Genomic DNA, 18606 nt, shown 5'->3' on the forward strand with positions numbered 1-18606 from the left:
AATACAGAAATTACACAATTATACAATAATTACACAAAAGTTACACAATAATTGACGAAATTATGCAATTATCTCTTGTTACAAATTACAATGATTACATAAAAATTACAAAAATATTATAATTTTCATAAACTATATTTTAATTTCAGAAAAATATTGTTTAATTTCAAAAAACATATAGTTTAATTTTCAGAAATATATTTTAATTTCAAAAAATATTTTAATCTTATAAAAAATATTTTAATTTCAGAAACTTTTTTATTTTAAGAAAATATTTTCAACTTTATGAAAAATTTATTTTAATTATAAAAAATAACTGATTTCAGAAAAAAATATTTTAACGTTAGTAAAAATTAATTAATTTCTATTTTTTTTAAATTTGGGAAAATTACAGAATTTTTTTTTTGAAAAAACAGAAAATATTACACATTTTCTGAAAATAATACACAAAAAAAACTTTGTGAAAAGACAAATTATTATTAGAGAAAGAGAGGGAGGAAGGGCGAATGGAGAAAAAATGAATGGTGGTCGGCAAACGGCAACAGAGTTACGAAAGGGGGTGGCAGCGGCGGGCCAGAGAGAGAGAGAAGGGAAAAAAAAAAAAAATCTGCCGAGTGCTATTTATATATTGAAATTTTAGAACGATCTAAAAACGGTCAAAATTTAAAAAATTGTTCCACCGATAGTTCCTAAGTAACCAAAATGTCGTCGTTTCACTTGATGTGGATTGGTCAGAATTTTGATTTATTTAGGAATGATTGGTTATATTATTTCTAAATTCGTTCCTAATTATAAACAATGATGTCGTGTAATCCTAAAACGATGGCGTATTGGGAGATTATTAGATGATTGTTCCTATTTTTTTTTAAAAAAAAAAAAGTGTTCCTAATGTGGTGCCAAAAATATTTTTTCTTTTAAATAAAAAATAAAAAATAAAAAATAAAAAAATCGCCCCAAATATATTAATGATTAGATAAAAGTAGACCATAAATTAATTAAGACTATTGAAAATATATAATCTTTTGATTTAAATTGATACATATTCGGAAGATCAAGTATATTTGTATATATATAAGATTGTTAATCTTACATAGATGTAAGTAACATCTTATACTGTTATACTGGAATGCCTAATTAGACCGTTGGATATGATTAAATCAACAAAATACTACATTCGATGAAGTTTTAGACATTTTTGTTATACGGATACTGAGATATACAATACGATGTTAAAAATGATGCAACTGTCCATCAGACCATGTGGGTTTTACATCAGACCACTAGATATGTTTACATATGTAAAATGTTGTTATGCATTTAAGTTTTAAATTAATTAGGAATCCAGATGTTGAGATATCATAATCGGGAAGTGAATTAGGAATCTTTATTATATTCAGGAATGGTTTTATTACTACTTTAGACACGGTTTTCATTTATATTCATGTTAGAAACGGATAATTTATTCATTTAGGCACAGTTTCCTTTAAATTCATCTTGGGAACGGTCAAATATTTAAAAATCATTCCTATATGTGATTTTTCCTCCACTTTTCATTTGACGCGAAATTAATTTTGTTTGGAATTGATTTAGGAATTGTCAATGTATATATATTGACTGTTCTTATATTTTGAATTTTTCTTCTTTTTCTGTAGGATGTTGTAATATATTTAGGCATGATTTTTTTTTTTGCCCATTCCTACTTGAAATTTAATATTATTCACGAATATTAAGGAATGGTTACATTGAGGCGGTTTTACTTATGATCGTTCCTGTTAAAAAAAATTGAATATTTAATCAATAATTTTTACAGATGTTTTGATTACAGAAACGGTGTACTTTCAATTATAATTATTGTCCTTCTTTAGTCTCGTAATCCTCGTCAAAAGCTATCTTCGTCAGACTCATCATCAGATTCACCATTCGCAGTTTGGGATGTACCTACTCCTTGTTGATTAGCAATAGAAAGCTGAACGACAAATAGTATACCATTTGGGTCATACAATTCATAATTATGGTTGTCCGTAAAAAACTTATGTAGTAGGTATTATCTTCTCTTCTTGAAATGCAACTTCGGTCCATCAAGTGTTATCAATGACTCTTCTAACTTTTATTTTACAGACAACCATCTCTTCATACTAGGGTACTCCATGTAGTATACTTGTACTGCTTGTTGTGACAAGATGATGGTTCGTTCTTTTAGTATACCTTCTTGAAGTTGACATCAACAAGGTGATAACGAGGATGTACTTTCATACCTCTCATGAGATCGACCCAACAACATTTAAATAAAACAATCTATATGTTTAGAATAAGTATATAATCTAACTGAATAATCTCTTTGAGAATCCCATAAAAGTCACATTCGTGTTTGTACATGATGAGCTTTTGACACACACCCGACAATTCATAGTTGACTTGCTTAAGCTGTGATGTTCAGTGTGGAAATTGTAACCATTCACAAAATAACATGGGAATGCTCCTCAGCAGTATGACCCCAATAATGCAATTTCAACAAATCGTTGTCCATGTAATTCAAGTCGGATTTCACCTGTATTGCACATATTAGAGAAACAATATATTGACGACTGACAGTTGTGGCACAATTCGTAATTAAGCACAATTCAGAAGGCACAATTTACACGACGTTTGAACCAATTCTTGAATTGAGTTGCAACTAGCTCCTCAATATTGGGGTCCTACAATTGATGGTGCTCGTAGAGTTCATTCAAAAAGGACTTGTATGCCAAAAAAAAAAAAAAGAATACATATCAACACATAGGTTAAAAGTCTAAAATAAGAATGTGAATAAACTGTTGGTATCTTCACACATATTCTCGCAGTATGACGTGACTACTTCACAATTGCACAAGATGTACGTCTCAATTATGTGACCCTATGATCCGCTAAGCCACCTCTTCTTTGAAGCACCACATGCTCGGTCAGGATAGTTGAAAATAGATCGTTGAATACGAATATCGTTCATACAAAGGTTGTCATTTCTATGGGGCATGTTTCGTTTGCCAAAGAATCTGCAGCTCAAAGTATTGAGAAGTGAATAGACCAATTTCGTCTATAAGGTAAGCTTCTACAATTGACGTCTCGACGGTGTATTTTGTTTTTCATCTTCATTTTCAAGTTTCTAAAAAATCTAATAAACGAATATTTATTAGAAAACATATATATGATACAATTAGAACTATGTCAAAAAGTTAGTATAACTCGTGTGCTTACCTCTCAAATGGGTACATCCACTTCTATTACACGGCCCCTCTCATGCGCGCTTCATATAACAAGTGAACAATTGAATCGTCTTATTTGATATGATTTGATTCTTTGATCATATATCTTCCTATAATATTACAAAAATAAATCAAAAGACAAAAGGGAAATTAATCCAAATATAGAAAGTAATTAATTTAATTAGAGTTAAGGTTAAACACACACATACATACACACAAGTCATGTACATGTGTGTGATCCCTAGCTACTAGGTAGATGATAATTCATGGATGGGAAAGTGTTAAGAGTCAAAAAGGGAGAAGAGGGTATTCAGAGTGTGATGAGGCACATCAATGCATATTGTAAAGACTACTAATATATTAATTAATATTATAAGGTTAATTTGTGTATGTGTGTGTGTGTTTTGGGATTCTCTTCTTCTTCAACGGTCAAACTTAACAGTGAGTTTTTCGCACCCTTCGAGATATCTCTCTCTCTCTCTCTCTCTCTATATATATATATATATATTATATTCTCACACAGTGACAGTAGGGGTATGCATGCAAGTCCATACATTAGCTTCTGCCAATATATGGGTTCACTTCATCCCCATAAATGTTTTCCAGAAAATTTTACTCAATCTTTGAAGCAAAAAATGTAATTTTAGTCCTATGTATAATTCAGGGATTGATATTTTTTATTTTGTATGAATTAATTTTTATAATTTAGTTTCATAATTTTAAGATTTTGATAATTTTAATTATTTTTTGGCTAATTTGGTGGAAAAATTCACTATAAGAGAAATAATATTTAATCATGATTAATTGTCATAATTAATAATAATAGTTGCAGGAAATAGACATTGATCATGAATGTGTAACGTTTGTTCATTGTGATTTTTATGAGGGTGGCTACACATTTATCATGGTTAAAAGTCATGGCAAATATTTTTACTATGCCTTTTAGTAGCGACGAATATTTTGTCATTGTGGAAAAGCTAGTTTTTGGAGCATCAAAAATTCCGTTCCTATAAATTACAAGACTACAATTACATTGTTTTCCATATATTTGCACCCTATATATATATATACATAAAATCAAATATTTTTTTGTGGTTGGAGCTGTACGTATACCTAGCTAATATTGTTCATTCTTCAAAAAAATAAAATGACGTAATTATTTTTAAATTAAATTCGAAGTTTAATTCATATATATACTTTTATATAATTAATCTGACTCTAATAATGCCATATTCACCAATAATAGCTTCAAAAATATCAAATATTAAACATTTTTTTTAATATTTAAAATACACTCTTATTACAATAATAAATTAAGTGGCATGCAATATATAGATATATATAAGAATAGCTTTTACAAAATAAGTCTTAATTATATTTTGTTATTTAGAATTTAATAGGTAGGTAGAGATATATATAATTAATTTAATAATTAAATAATGGTATTGAGAATATATAAGAATGAAAATAGATGAAGCGGAAGACAAGGGTTTGTGTCCTCACTTACGGAAACATACATTTACTTTTTACTTCTCCACTTTTGTTTTTACCCTACTAATTAATAATAAAATAATAACTCTTCATCTAATATCCATCCAATTATATTTTTTGATCCATAATTTCAGAAATATTCCACCATATACATATATAGGCTTAAAGACAAGTTTCGTCCCTTAATTTCAAATCATTCTCGTTTTAGTCCTCTAAGTTACTAGGGTTTCATTTTGGTCCCGTAAAATTGAAAAAATTTCAATTTTGATACAAATTTGGTTGGAAAGTTGAGTCACTTGTCGGAAAAAGCCACATGCCAAGCATGTGACTTTTTAAATTGGGGCTTGCATTGTGATTGACTGAAAAAGATGATATGATGAAAACATGGCCTGAAGTTAGGGGACTAAAACGAGAATGACCTGAAATTATGGGACGAAAATTGACTTTTTCCGGCGAGTGACTCAACTTTCCGACCAAATTTATACCAAAATTGAGATTTTTTCAGTTTTACGGGACCAAAATGGAACCCTAATAACTTAGGGGACTAAAACGAGAATAGCTTAAAGTTAGAGGAAGAAAATTACTTTTAATCCATATATATATATATATATACCTTTTGACATATTCCTGTCATTAAAATTTATGAACACCTACAGAACCCATGACCCTTTAAGGGATAAATTGGGTGATTAATTAATTAGATTTTGGGAGGAAAAATATGATATACAATGAATGCAGCTGATATGAACAGAGTGTATAGATAGGAAGGAAAGTAGTCGCCCGTGTGCAGCGGGGGGTAATGTGATAATAATTGATAAAAAAAGAGTGGTATAGAATAATGTGATGTGATGTGTATGGAGGGAATGTGAGAAAGTTATGGGTACTGTTCAAACCCTCCTTTTCCCAATCTCTTTTATTTCATTTCATCTCATCATTTTTTATTTTATTTCCATAAATTCTTAACAAAACAAACTTTATTTTTGTATTTATTATTATTAATTAAGAATCACGTACAATCAGAATTAGAGTAGTGCAACTTTTGATTGATGCGGCATGTGACAAGATTGATATTCAGCTCATTAGTACATATGTTTTATGAAGACAGAATATCGACTTATAAACCACTTAAAATCGTCTTATTACATTACATGTTTTTATTTCAAAACATGCCAAAAAAGTTTTACAAACATTAAATTTAATGTAGGGAGAGGTAGAAATACAAATGGGGGTTATTTCACAGTGGGTTTGATAAGGGGTACGTAGTTTTGTAATATAAATAATGATATAGTAAATTAATAAAGTTAATTTTGAAATATATATATATCTATATATATATATATATAATGGTATATGATGATGAATTAGGGTTAGTTTGAAGAATGGGGAGTGGCAGATGTCTGAATCTGACAGTGATATGACAATTGTGTCCAACTGGGCATCTATATTATTCATACATTATGTGGGATGGAATGGGGGCCTTTCCTGGGATCCTTATTACCAAATTTCTCATCATTAATGCATATACCGATAATTTTTTTTTAAAAAAAATTCGATATAATTACATATAAATTTTATATAATTTAAAAAAAATGAATAAAAAAACTGGGAGGTAGGATGAATGTGAAATAGTTAATTTTAAAGATTAGGAAAGGACATGATGATGTTAGGGTGCAAAGCCATGCATGCATCATTATGTGTATGTTAATTGCCCTAAATATTACTACCTAGTAATTAATATATATCCCATTAATCAACATAACTTCAATTTCCTTATATATATATATATATATATATTTGGATTGACTATAATTCTCAAAACTCTCTCTCTCTCTATATATATAATTTGATGTTGCATGCATGCTCTCGTACGTGTTCTCTTTTCATTAGTTCTCTTATAGGCAAACTACTTCCAAACCCTAAGTGTATGCCCATCATCATATAATACATTATATATATATATATATATGTAAAATTAAGAATTTGAAGATTGGTGCATGAATATATATATGATGATGATGATGATGATGATGGTTCCACTTGGAATTTTAAGATATTTAATTTAGTTACGTACCTATTGTATGTAGTAGACTAATCATTCTTGTGTTTTTGGCATTTCTTGAGTTGTTGAATATTGGTGGTGTCAATTATAGGAAAAATCACAATTTTAGTTCCGTAATTTAAGAAAAGTGGTATTTTTAGTCTTGTATAAAATGATTTTTGTAATTGAATCCTATAACTTTATAAATTTGACAATTTTAATTATTTTTGGCTGGAAGTTGCAATTTACTTGTAATTTTAGTCTTGCAAATAAATTCATGTAGGAAAAAAAATGTCAACTCTTCAAAGTTATAGGACTAAAAATGCTAATGCCTCCTAAATTACAGGACTAAAAATGCAATTTGATTGAGTCATGTGCACATCACATGTAATTTTTTCGGCCAAATTAGCCGAAAAAAGATGGAAATTTCCATTGCAAAAATCAATTCGTATAGGACAAAAAATGTCACCTCCCATAAGTTACAGCACTAAAATTGTATTTTTTCCACAGATTATATAATGTCTGATCTCCACTGCCATTATGATAAATAAAAATTCATTTTTCTCTAAAATATAAATGACTGTATACGGGTCATGACAAATTAATAATATCTATCAATGTTGGACAAAATGCAATGCAAAAAGTTGAGTTTGTTGAGCATGGCTATTGGGTTTTAATTATTCATCAAAATATTAATGTTCTTTAATTGATCACTTGCAAAAATAATATTATTATTGATCAATTTATTTAGTATTTTGTAATATTTTTTTCTGGTTGGATACGGTTTGCACCCCTGAACTATGCATAAAATGCATTTACACCCCTAAATTATAAAAACGTAATAAATTAAATGGCCCCTCAAGATATACACTATTTTTTTTATGATGAAAATACCTTATTATTTGCACCCCTAAAATATCTCTATTACAATCATTCTCCTAAATATATAATCTAAATTATTATAAATATTTTGATTTAAAATAAACACTACTCAAATTTTATAATTTCTATACTGAGTATAGAATCTGTATAAACTCCACAAATTTATAATTCTTATATTTTTTATACAACTGACATATTTTTTTGCCTGTTTTGCTATATATTGAACTTTTTTTTAAAAACAAAGTATCAATACAAATTTAAAATATTATATCGAACATATATATATTGTAAAATATATTTAAAGCAATAATATGATATATTTTTATTATGTGGACATGCATGTAATTGAATAAAAAATTATATAACATATTTTTTTATAATATTATATGCATTATGTATTGACACATATTTATGTGTATTTTTTGACATAATTTATTTACTTTGTAAAATATATTTAAATATTTTAGCATATATTGAGCTTATAATTTTTTTTTTGTGTTTTATAATTTATAAAAAAATTATTAATTATAAATATTATTTTAAAAATAAAATATGAGTAGAATTTTAAATCACTAGAAATAATTTTGGGAGAGAAATTTTAAAAAAAATATAGAGATAAGTGAGAAGGGCATTTTTATCTTATCAATGTCAAATTATTTTGTCAGGGATATTTTTATTACCTTTTATATTTTAGGAGTGTAAATGAGATAAAATGCATAATTAAGGGATATAAAATGTATTTAATCCTAATTTTGTAGGTTTGAATGTGTGATAAAAAGTGAGATTTACTTTGAATAATTAATTTGGTTCATTTGTTTGATATAATACAAATAAATTTTTTGATAATGCTCGGATTATATAATGAAGTGTATATAAATATAAATATTAGGTGGCCACTTGTGTGTGTGTGTGTGTGTGTAAAAATGTGCATAGAGATGGAATCTGGGTGTGGGTGTGTGAAAGTGTGCATATAAATGTGAAGTTTGCGTTGGGAGAAATGATTTTCCGGTTTGATATTTTGGAGCTTTCCTCTTCTCTTCTTCCCCAAAACCCAAACTCAAACCCTTTTTTCTTTTAACCCTTATCATGCATGAACTTCATCTATTACTCTTCTTCTTCTTCTTCTGATCATATATATACACACACATCTATATATATATATATATAGTGAGAGAGAGAGAGAGAGAGAGAGAGAGAGAGAGAGAGTGTCTGTGTGTGTGTTCGTCACTCCAATTCATATGGGTTCCATGAATAATAACTGGTTAGGCTTCTCCCTTTCACCTCAAGAACAGCTTCCCCAAGAAAACTCATCATCACTTCCTACCTTAGACCAAATCTCAGCTGCAGCAGCTGCCCAAGTTGTCTCCTCTCAATCTTGCTTCAATCATCTCACTACTGCTACTGCACCCTCTCATCATTCAGGACTCCCCCTTCCCTCTCTCAATCTTCCACCCCCTTTTTCCCTTTTCCAACCTTTCAACACATCAAACCTTAACACCACCTCTCAAGGTTTCATTTCTTCTTACTTAACACTTTTTCCTACTCTATGTTTGTGTTTCATTTCTTAATTAATTAAATTTCCCTTGTTTTATTTGCTGATTTTCTTTGTGTTTCTGCAGATTGGACTAGTATCAAGGATGTGAGCATCAACTCTTTCTCATGCAGCAGCCACAGCCACAGCCTGGAGAATCAAGAAACGCCGAAACTGGAGAACTTTCTTGGGGTTGGAGGCCAGACGTCTTTTGCTCATGATCACCATCATCAACACCACAAGAAGCTCTGCCTTGATCATATTGCATCTAATTCCGACACTAATTATGATACTAGTAATTTTAACATCTACCAAGAAACTGAGCCCACTTCCCACCACACAAACACCACCACCACCAACAGTACCATTGGCCTCTCCATGATCAAGAATTGGCTCAGGAGCAACCCAGGCCCCCCAGACAACAAAGGCGGCGCCGACGAGGCGGTGGCTCCGCCGCCACTTGCTGGGCCGACGTCTGCAGGTGCACAGACATTGTCACTCTCCATGAACACAAATGGCAATGCAATGGAGAGTTGTGCATCAGATAGCAAACTAGCTGACAGTCAGGCTGCAGGTGGTGGTGCAGTTGAGTCAGTGCCCCGGAAATCTATAGACACATTCGGACAAAGGACCTCTATTTACCGTGGTGTAACAAGGTTTGAGTTTTTTCTTTTTTTTTTTTTTTTCCGATGTTAATTTTTTGGGCTTTTTATTACATTAATTTGTGGGGTTGAAATGATTAAGATGCAAATTTTCTTACAGTTCTTGTACATTATTAATCTAATTAATGTTTTTGTTTGTAATTCTTTTGTGCAGGCATAGATGGACTGGCAGATATGAGGCACATTTATGGGATAATAGTTGTAGAAGAGAGGGACAAACCCGGAAAGGAAGGCAAGGTGTGAATGAAATTGTCTGCCATTATTACTTGAGTTAAAATAATCTTAATTATTTGAAATTTTATTACAATATTTCTTGGTTTTAACTCTCTACCTTGTTTCCTTGTCTCCCTCTTCTTCTGAATTTGCATGTTGGGGGATGATTAAATTAATTGTCACTGCAGTTTACTTGGGTAAGTCTGCCAGTTTTTCCTCTTCATGTTCCCATTAACTCTCTCATTTTTCCAATTTAAAATTATGTGATCTTTAGTACTATACAGAAAAATAAAAGTTTTCTTGCAACCCTTGTGGTATTTTACAATGTAGGAGGTTATGACAAGGAAGAAAAGGCTGCTAGAGCTTATGATTTAGCAGCACTCAAGTATTGGGGAACCACCACTACTACAAATTTTCCTGTGAGTTGTAACAAAATTTCCAGAGACATGTATATATATATATAACTAAACATTTGCTTTTACTATACGAGTGTTTGTTATGTACTGATTTAGAGACATTTGACACTTTTTCTCGTTTGGTGTTGTTCTAAAATTTTCAGATCAGCAACTATGAGAAAGAACTGGAGGAAATGAAGCACATGACCAGACAGGAATATGTAGCATCATTAAGAAGGTAATAAACTGGAATCACTTGAGTAAGCATGAATCAAGCTAAGAAGAAAAAATAGCTTATCATGTCAATAATTGCGTTTCTTCCAGGAAAAGCAGTGGATTCTCTCGCGGGGCGTCTATTTATCGAGGAGTTACAAGGTAAAAATTGATGTAGCTTTTTCTTTGCATGAATGATCTGACAGGCAACATGGGTGTAGTGATGTTGAATGACTCGTGTTCTTTCTTATAACTTGATTATGGAAATTATTCGATGGCAACTTTTGTAGTCTTCTGCAACCTTTACATGATAAATGAACCTTTAAACAATCTTGTAAAGTTATCTCTGACAAGCACTGTAAATTACAGACATCATCAGCATGGGAGATGGCAAGCAAGAATTGGGAGAGTAGCAGGGAATAAGGATCTATACTTGGGAACTTTCAGTAAGCCACTTGCCTTATTATTTACTTAACTGTACATGATATCTCCGCAAAAAGACTTTTTAATTTTCTTCTAAATTTTCTGAATTTGAAGGCACACAAGAGGAAGCAGCAGAAGCGTATGACATAGCAGCCATCAAATTCCGGGGCTTAAACGCCGTCACCAACTTTGAGATCAACAGATACGATGTGAAAAGCATACTGGAAAGCAGCACTTTGCCAATAGGCGGAGCAGCAAAGCGCCTCAAGGATGCTGAAAATGCAGAGACGGCTTTAGAAATGCACCGGGCTAATGAAGGGAACTTGAGCTTGCACCTAACAGATGGGCACATAAACAACTACGGCAGTGGAGGGAATAATCATTCCTGGCCGACGATTGCATTCCAGCAAAGTCAGCCCCTAAACATGTACCCTTATGCCCACCAGAGACTGTGGTGCAAACAAGAGCAAGATCATGATTTCAGTCACGGTCTCAACGATATTCATCATCAACTTCAACTGGGAAACACGCAGAATTTCTTGCAACCATCTGTGTTGCACAATCTCATGAGCCTGGATTCTTCCTCCATGGAACACAGTTCAGGTTCTAATTCCGTGGTTTATGGGAATAACAACGGGGACGGGAGTGGGAATGGTTCATATGGGAATGGAGCTAATGGTAGCGGCTTTATGGTGCCAATGATGGGGACAGTGATTGTTCAAGATGGGAGTCAAAACCAGGGAAACGGTTTTCTTGGGAATGAAGGGGAGAAGGCAGTTGGGTATGAGGGCAATTTTGGATCATCAGATGCTTATCAGCAGGCAAGAAACTTGTATTATCAGTCTCAGCAATCATCATCAGATGGCATAGGATCAACTTGTAACAACTGGATCCCCACTGCTGTGCCAACTCAGCTTGCAGCAAGGAACAGCAACTTGGCTGTTTGTCATGGAGCTTCAAACTTTACCGTATGGAACGACACGTAAAATCCAGGACAGACATGTTTTTCGGGATCGTTATATACATAACTAACTTTTTATTTTATTTTATTTTTTCAATGATTACCCTGCTAATTTGCTAGAAAGAGAGAATCCAGGATGATAGCTAGGCCTTTGACATTTTTCATGTGATTCAGACATGTTTTTTCTCTTAGGTGCAGGCAAATTTCATAAGGACATTATGGCTGGAGTTCATCAATAGCCAGTTTGAACTTTTGTGTGTTCAATCTGGCTATGAATTTTGGGAACTTGGGTTGAATACATGTCCTCGGAAAGTAGTTGTTATCAGGCTTTGTAATTCAAACTGCAATACGAAAATGGGCTTTTTATGCTTTTGTGGATTATTACTTTAGTAGTATCGAAATTTTACATTGTAAGACGAGAGCGAAAAGGATTTGTATGTGCATTATGTACTCAATGCCTACACTTATTTATACAACTAGGAAACAGAATGAATCGAATCCCGACAATCATTTGCAAGATACGCAGTGGGCAGAGCTTATTAGGTAGATAATCAATCCATAGTCCCAATTCAAGATGTCTACTGGGATTCAGAATTGGTTTGAACCAAATAAAAAATGGATTGGGTTGGCCAAAATCCAATCCCAACTATCTGTTCCTGAGTCGGGCCATTTGTTTTTATAATAATAATGCATGATGCAGAAATTTTATTTTATTCTCCTAAATTAACTATACTAATAGCTTTTATATATTTATGGAACTCTAAAAATTATTGTTTTACTTCTAAATTTTTAGTATTTTAATTCATTAATATTTTTATTTATTGTTTTCATATTTTATTATTTTTAATTTATTATGTTTTAAGTTCATTATATAGTATTAACTATTATTTTTTTAGTTATGATTTTTTTGTGATTTAATTTAATATTTATTGTATTTTATAATTAATTTAGGTAATTGTTAAAAAAAAAAAAACTTCTATTTCATAAAACAATAAAATAAAAATAAAATAGACACGCTTGGGCTTGGTCCCGGCCTCAACCGATCATGAACAATAGTGAGCTAGTCTTGGGCTGAGCTTTTTTGAACTGGCCCAACTCGCTGTGCATCTTGAGTCCCAATTATAACCGTTGTAAATATCAAGTTTTGTTGAATCTATATATATATTTATTTAATTAAATAAATTAAAAAAATGAATTGATTGATTAAAATTGATAAAATAAATTAATTTTGAATTAAAATTAATAAAATAGATTGTTATTTGTAAATAAAATAAGGGCTAAATTGCCTTTACTACCCTATATGTTTGGAGGGTATTAATTATTTCTTCTAATAATTACGATAATTAAAATTGTGTTTGAAACAAAATAAAATCAACCACTTGAAATAGTGGTAGTAAAGACTAAGTTTTTGTTAAGCAAAATTCGAATTGTTGAAGTAAAAGAAGAATAATTGCAATTTCGAACATATTAGCACTTGGATTCACATGTATGATCAGTTATATCATTTCTTAGAGTTCGTTAATTAGTTCAATGAGAGGAATGGAAAAATTAGTTCATAAACATCCAATTTTATTACCCTTTCATTTACTCTCCCTAACCAAGCGACAACTTTTTCTTTTCACTTATACACTTATTTTTTACCCCAACCAAACAAGCTCTTAATTAACAACATAATTGATTAGATATTTTCTAAAAGAAAGAGTTCCTACAAATAATTTGCATGTTGAGTGGCAATTGATTGATTGCTGAAGTTTGAACTTACTACAATTGATTGATTTCCTTACAAGAGTTTGAACTTTAACATAATGAAAATATATAATAGAAGAATTGTTAATTGATTGGTCAAGTTTAAAAAAATAGTTTAACATGATCATAAATGAACATACAAAAATAAATTTGATTGAGTCGCCTTTCTTTCTCTCTCTACCCCGAAGTGAATGGAAATGAAAATTGATTGAGAGGAAATGATGGTTTGGCAAGGCAAAGCTTTGGTCAAAAGGCCGGCTCCAGGGTCGTTTGCCGGAGGGAGAAAAGAGGAATGAAATGTTAGGATTCAAATTCCGCGAATTTGCACAAGTCACATACAACATAGCTTTCTTTAGGGAATGATCCATAAGGTATCGTTGTAAAGATGCAATGTTATTCTTTAAAATCAGAGGTGGGATTCTAGTCTATAGAGACACAAGACAGCCTCCTCGAAAGCAACTGGTAGCCAAGAAAAAGGAACGTGCGTGCAAGAATGCAGTACAGTAATGTTATGGCTGCCCTATGTTTCTCTGCTATTGTCCCAATAGTTGTGTGGATCATTAAGCTGATTTTTTAGCATAAATCAAAAAATCGTTGCTGACAAGCAAAATTACTCGGAGAACTCAACTCTTATTGAAGCTTCAAATGTTACAGGACCTACACATTCCTAAAGGATTTATACAGCAATCCTCCCCACACATTTGTGCAGAGGAAAATCATGAAGGTTGAAGAGAGCTGATGTTAAGTGAAACTAGACATTTGGTTGAAGGATAAATGTGTAATGGCAGAAAGTCAACTGCCTAACTTAAAAGCATCAACAAATAAGCCTAAGCAGACACCAGCTTTCCAATAATTTATCATTACCACCAGAGACTTCAACCTCCCGGTAGACATTGGCCTTTTGTACATCAGCATACCAATACCCTCGATTGCAGCAACTACAACTCCAGCTACCAGTACATCCCAGTCTCCCGTCTGGCCTAGAATTGTTGCGAGAGCATTAGCCGTGTAGAAGCCAAGGAGCAGGAGAAATACTTTCATTGGGAAGTTCTTCCTAGCAGAGTTGAGCTTACTCAACAGCTGCCTACTACCGGCACCAACTATCCTTCCTAAACGAGTTCCACCAAGAGCAGAGTTGTTCCCATTGAGGTTGCCTTGGTCGTTGTTGGCTGCAAAACCATCAGTATTCAAAGCAAATGCTATTCTCCAACCATGTCGACTAGACTGCAAACTGTTACAAATGCCAAACACGGAAACACAAGTGACATGAAATATCGGCTCAGAATACTGAACAAAAGGAAAAGAAGAGCAAATTATGCATGAGAAATATGACTTTGCAGTTCGTCATGAGTCCCATGGAAATAATGAAATGTACTAGAAAAGAAAAATTGGTACATAAAAACTCATTGTACTCAAGGGTCAGCTTACTTTATACTTTCGTCCAACCAGTTACTTGAAGAAAAGCACAGTATAATGAAAATGTATGTCATAAAATCAGTCTGTGCCATTAAAGGTCTCATGTTACTTTCATTACCAACCCCATTGACCAACAAAAAGAAGACCACAAGCCCAAAAATGGCGAAACTAGATAAGAAAGACTTCAAGAATTTAAGCAATCTTAAAAGTCTGGAGTAGGATAATAGTGATTCCGATGATCACAAGGCCAGTAAATTCAGAAATATACCTCTTTCTATAAGAAGGTAAATCAAGTTTGGGTGTCTGTCTAGATAAGTTTTGCATATTGACCAAATTCTGAATGCCACAAGAATGCCTGAGAGACATAGTCTGCAAGGTTATTATATCCATTTGGCAGGCCATGAACTGCAAAATACAGAGGAAGAAAGACAATTAAACCCTGTCAGAACTCAGAACCTAGAAGAAGAAATTTTTAACGAAATTAGTGGCAAGGACAAGCAGGAAAGCAGTTAGAAAAGTCAATGCAGTAACATGAATCGAGCCTGACGTGGGTGCTGGATCCAGCAATATTCACATCAACACCAATGAACTATATAAGGTGTTTTAGAAGTCTTTAAACTTCACATGCTACCTGGTAGAAATCTGGATCTTTATCTATATGTTTGTTTTAATTCAAAGCCAAAACAAAGATTTCAGAGCAGCAACAAACAACTTAATTTGGAGTAGTATATCATCAACCCCTAATGTTCTATAGCACCATAGTGATATACATTATTGACATGGAGACCACAAAAGCAAAAGACAAAGCATTTTCATTTCAAGAAAATAAGATACAAATATAGGTACTGATGTACCATCACCAGCTTCCAATGAGTTTACGAGGATGACGGCCGTGATGATAGTTAGGAGGAAGATAACCTTTGTTGACCAAGAATTTACCAAAAACAGACTATTCGACTTTGTTAAAGCTTTATATATATATATATCAAAAACACCAAGGCCGGTGGGGATTTTTTGAGGTCTCCTCTCATCTCCATATCAACAAGCATAGGTGGAGTAGTGCTACACATTTACTCAAGATGCCCATAAGGGCCACCAATAAGAATTGTGGTACTGAATTGAATTAATGCTATAACGATATTGCAAAAAAAAAGAAATATCATTAAGATAACATTCAAAGCTTGTTAATGGACTTGTCAAGTGCGACGAAAAGCAGCAAATATGGAGGCAGGGGAAGGGCGAATTTTCTGTCAATTGATGAAGGCATTCATATTGCAGCTCTTTTCACTCTCAGAGTGTCACACAACGGATATATTAATATGCCAATATCTGCAAACTTGCAACTCCCAGTAGAAATAATGATAACAGAACAAGCTCCAGTAGATATAGAGCTCGGATATGCCTTCATTTTTAACTCCATAATTTAAATTCCAAGAAAAGCACGAGTGGATATTTACTCAAGTTACGAACTTGTATAGTGCAGTTTTAATTAGTTAATACTGTATTTTATGTTCTCAGGAATTAAGACAAAACATACAATATAGTTAGACATCCCTATTCATATCTTCATATCCTATAACATTGCTTTCCACTCATATAAACATTACATCTGGCACTACCAATATCCCTTATGAGCTAAACAGTCTTACATTAAAAGTTTCATCAATGTGTATGAATCTTTACCATCAACTAAAATTCATTAAAAAAAGAGTATATGGATATAATGCAAGAAAATATCATCTACCTGCAGAATAACGACAGCTCCAAGTATGCTTGCCAGACTTAGTGGGCAACTGAAGAAGAGAGGCAAAAGCACAAAACTGCAAACTCAACTGAAGATAAAAAGTGAAAGTGAGTATGATGATTAGCATATGTCCTTCAAAAAAGAAAGATAAGACTGGAAAGAGACTGATGGTATACATGCCGTTTACATCGAGATTCAACTGGGCGAGTTCAGTTGAGATTGTTGGGAAATTACTCAAACTCAGAATCGAAAACCCACCAATAATAAGTGGTGGGCTGATGAGAGGAAGAAGAGGTTCGTTAAAGCCGATCCCTTTCTCTGTAATTTCCCTGTCAGACTCAAGACTGTAGATTAAATAGAAACCACAGATGCCAGCGGCTGCGGCCCCTAAGAAGCACTGCGATTTTATCAAGGCCATTTGCTTATTCTTTTATGTACTAGTCGCCCCCTTCTTCTTTTTACCCTCTTCTTCCCCAAAACACCGGGGGTCAAATAGGTAAATTTTCATGTTATGAGTTGAAATAGTAAAATCCGTTACATTCTTTAAAGACAGTGATAAGGGTATAACAGTCATTTCAGCTAATTAATTGGTATGAAATATAACAAATAAACATGGAATGGTAAACATGCCACTTACAATTGCGTACAGTAAACCACGTATAATTAATCTCGAGTTTTTTAATTCTTCAATTATTATTAATCTATCCTGAAATCCAAATAATTCATACTTAAAGTAAACACCACCTACAATTGAAGTTAAATGCAATCTACTCCCCGGTAATATGTGAAAATGAACAAAAACCTCCTAAGAAAAAAGAATAAGTAAATTACTCTTTGTGTTTCAAAAAATGAATCAATGGTTTAGATAAGAAGTAATTTGTTTCCTTTTTCAAAACACAGGGAATAGTTTACTATTTTATTTTTTATAGGAATTTTTTACTCATTTCTCAAATAGGGGTGGCGGAGTGGGGTGTAAAAAATTGCAATTTTTTCATTGGGTACCAAAATGTTCGCTGTTGGAAGGACTTTTCAATGGTGGTAAGGTTGAATAGAGAGGTGGTCGGATGACAGAGAAAAAAACAATAGAAGATGGGGGCTGCGAGTTAGGATTTTCTGAGCAAAACAAATGGAGATAACTCGCCAACAGATTGAAGATTTTAGGTCTATATGAATATGATACAAATGAATACACAAATTTATTGAAACATTTCCATTTGTATTTGTTAGGATTGTATGATCTTTCAACAGGTAGTGTTAACCTTCAGTAATAATGTTAAAAATGAATGTAAAATCCATGGCACAGAGAATGGAATCAAAAAGCTTCTTTCTCATAGATTCAGAAAAGTGATACAGCATGCCTTAAATATAAGAAGCAAAGGTCGGTGAAGAGAAAAGAACTGTACAACTAACTAATAATAGAAATAACAAATTAGACGTCACATCACCGCCACCTAAGCTAGCTAACAAAGGTGCAATACACATAAAGAAAACGTAAAGAAAGAAACACACTTTATACTAACTTCAAGTGACGGAAACAGAGGCTGTGGAAGATGACGCTGGTGTTGCAGGCATGGAGGAAGAGGACTGAGCTGCACTTGAAGAATTCAACATTTCCCACGTCAGACGTAACGTTTAACGGTGGCTAAGGTGGT

The 18606-nt window shown here is 32.6% G+C and overlaps 2 protein-coding genes across 3 annotated transcripts; one reads left to right on the forward strand and one right to left on the reverse strand.

Moving 5' to 3' along the window:
• LOC105161222 (AP2-like ethylene-responsive transcription factor BBM2) lies at positions 8674–12205 on the forward strand. Its single transcript, XM_011078843.2, has 9 exons — positions 8674–9159; positions 9270–9837; positions 9998–10080; positions 10245–10253; positions 10387–10475; positions 10616–10689; positions 10776–10826; positions 11034–11110; positions 11202–12205. The coding sequence occupies exons 1-9, from the start codon at positions 8889–8891 to the stop codon at positions 12071–12073; spliced, it is 2094 nt and encodes a 697-aa protein (XP_011077145.1). The 5' UTR covers positions 8674–8888; the 3' UTR covers positions 12074–12205.
• LOC105161223 (ycf20-like protein) lies at positions 14405–17384 on the reverse strand. Of its 2 annotated transcripts, none has more exons than XM_020693134.1 (4): positions 17135–17384; positions 16955–17042; positions 15479–15615; positions 14405–15025 (listed from the first exon to the last, which is right to left on the reverse strand). In XM_020693134.1, exons 3-4 carry the CDS (start codon positions 15610–15612, stop codon positions 14587–14589), a joined length of 573 nt encoding a protein of 190 aa, XP_020548793.1. In that variant the 5' UTR covers positions 15613–15615; positions 16955–17042; positions 17135–17384; the 3' UTR covers positions 14405–14586. The 2 variants fall into 2 exon arrangements, with proteins under 2 accessions (XP_020548793.1, XP_011077146.1); XM_011078844.2 differs by having other exon boundaries at positions 17131–17384.

Source organism: Sesamum indicum, linkage group LG4 (assembly GCF_000512975.1).
Source record: "Sesamum indicum cultivar Zhongzhi No. 13 linkage group LG4, S_indicum_v1.0, whole genome shotgun sequence".
Lineage (NCBI taxonomy): Eukaryota > Viridiplantae > Streptophyta > Magnoliopsida > Lamiales > Pedaliaceae > Sesamum > Sesamum indicum.

Excerpts from the sequence above, each read along its gene's own strand:
- LOC105161222 (XM_011078843.2), top strand. The coding sequence starts at position 8,889 with ATGGGTTCCATGAATAATAACTGGTTAGGCTTCTCCCTTTCACCTCAA. Across the intron at positions 9,838-9,997 it reads ATTTACCGTGGTGTAACAAG|GCATAGATGGACTGGCAGAT; the intron begins GTTTGAGTTTTT and ends TCTTTTGTGCAG. Across the intron at positions 11,111-11,201 it reads TCTATACTTGGGAACTTTCA|GCACACAAGAGGAAGCAGCA; the intron begins GTAAGCCACTTG and ends CTGAATTTGAAG.
- LOC105161223 (XM_020693134.1), bottom strand. The coding sequence starts at position 15,612 with ATGGCCTGCCAAATGGATATAATAACCTTGCAGACTATGTCTCTCAGG. Across the intron at positions 15,026-15,478 it reads TTACCTTCTTATAGAAAGAG|TTTGCAGTCTAGTCGACATG; the intron begins GTATATTTCTGA and ends CATTTGTAACAG.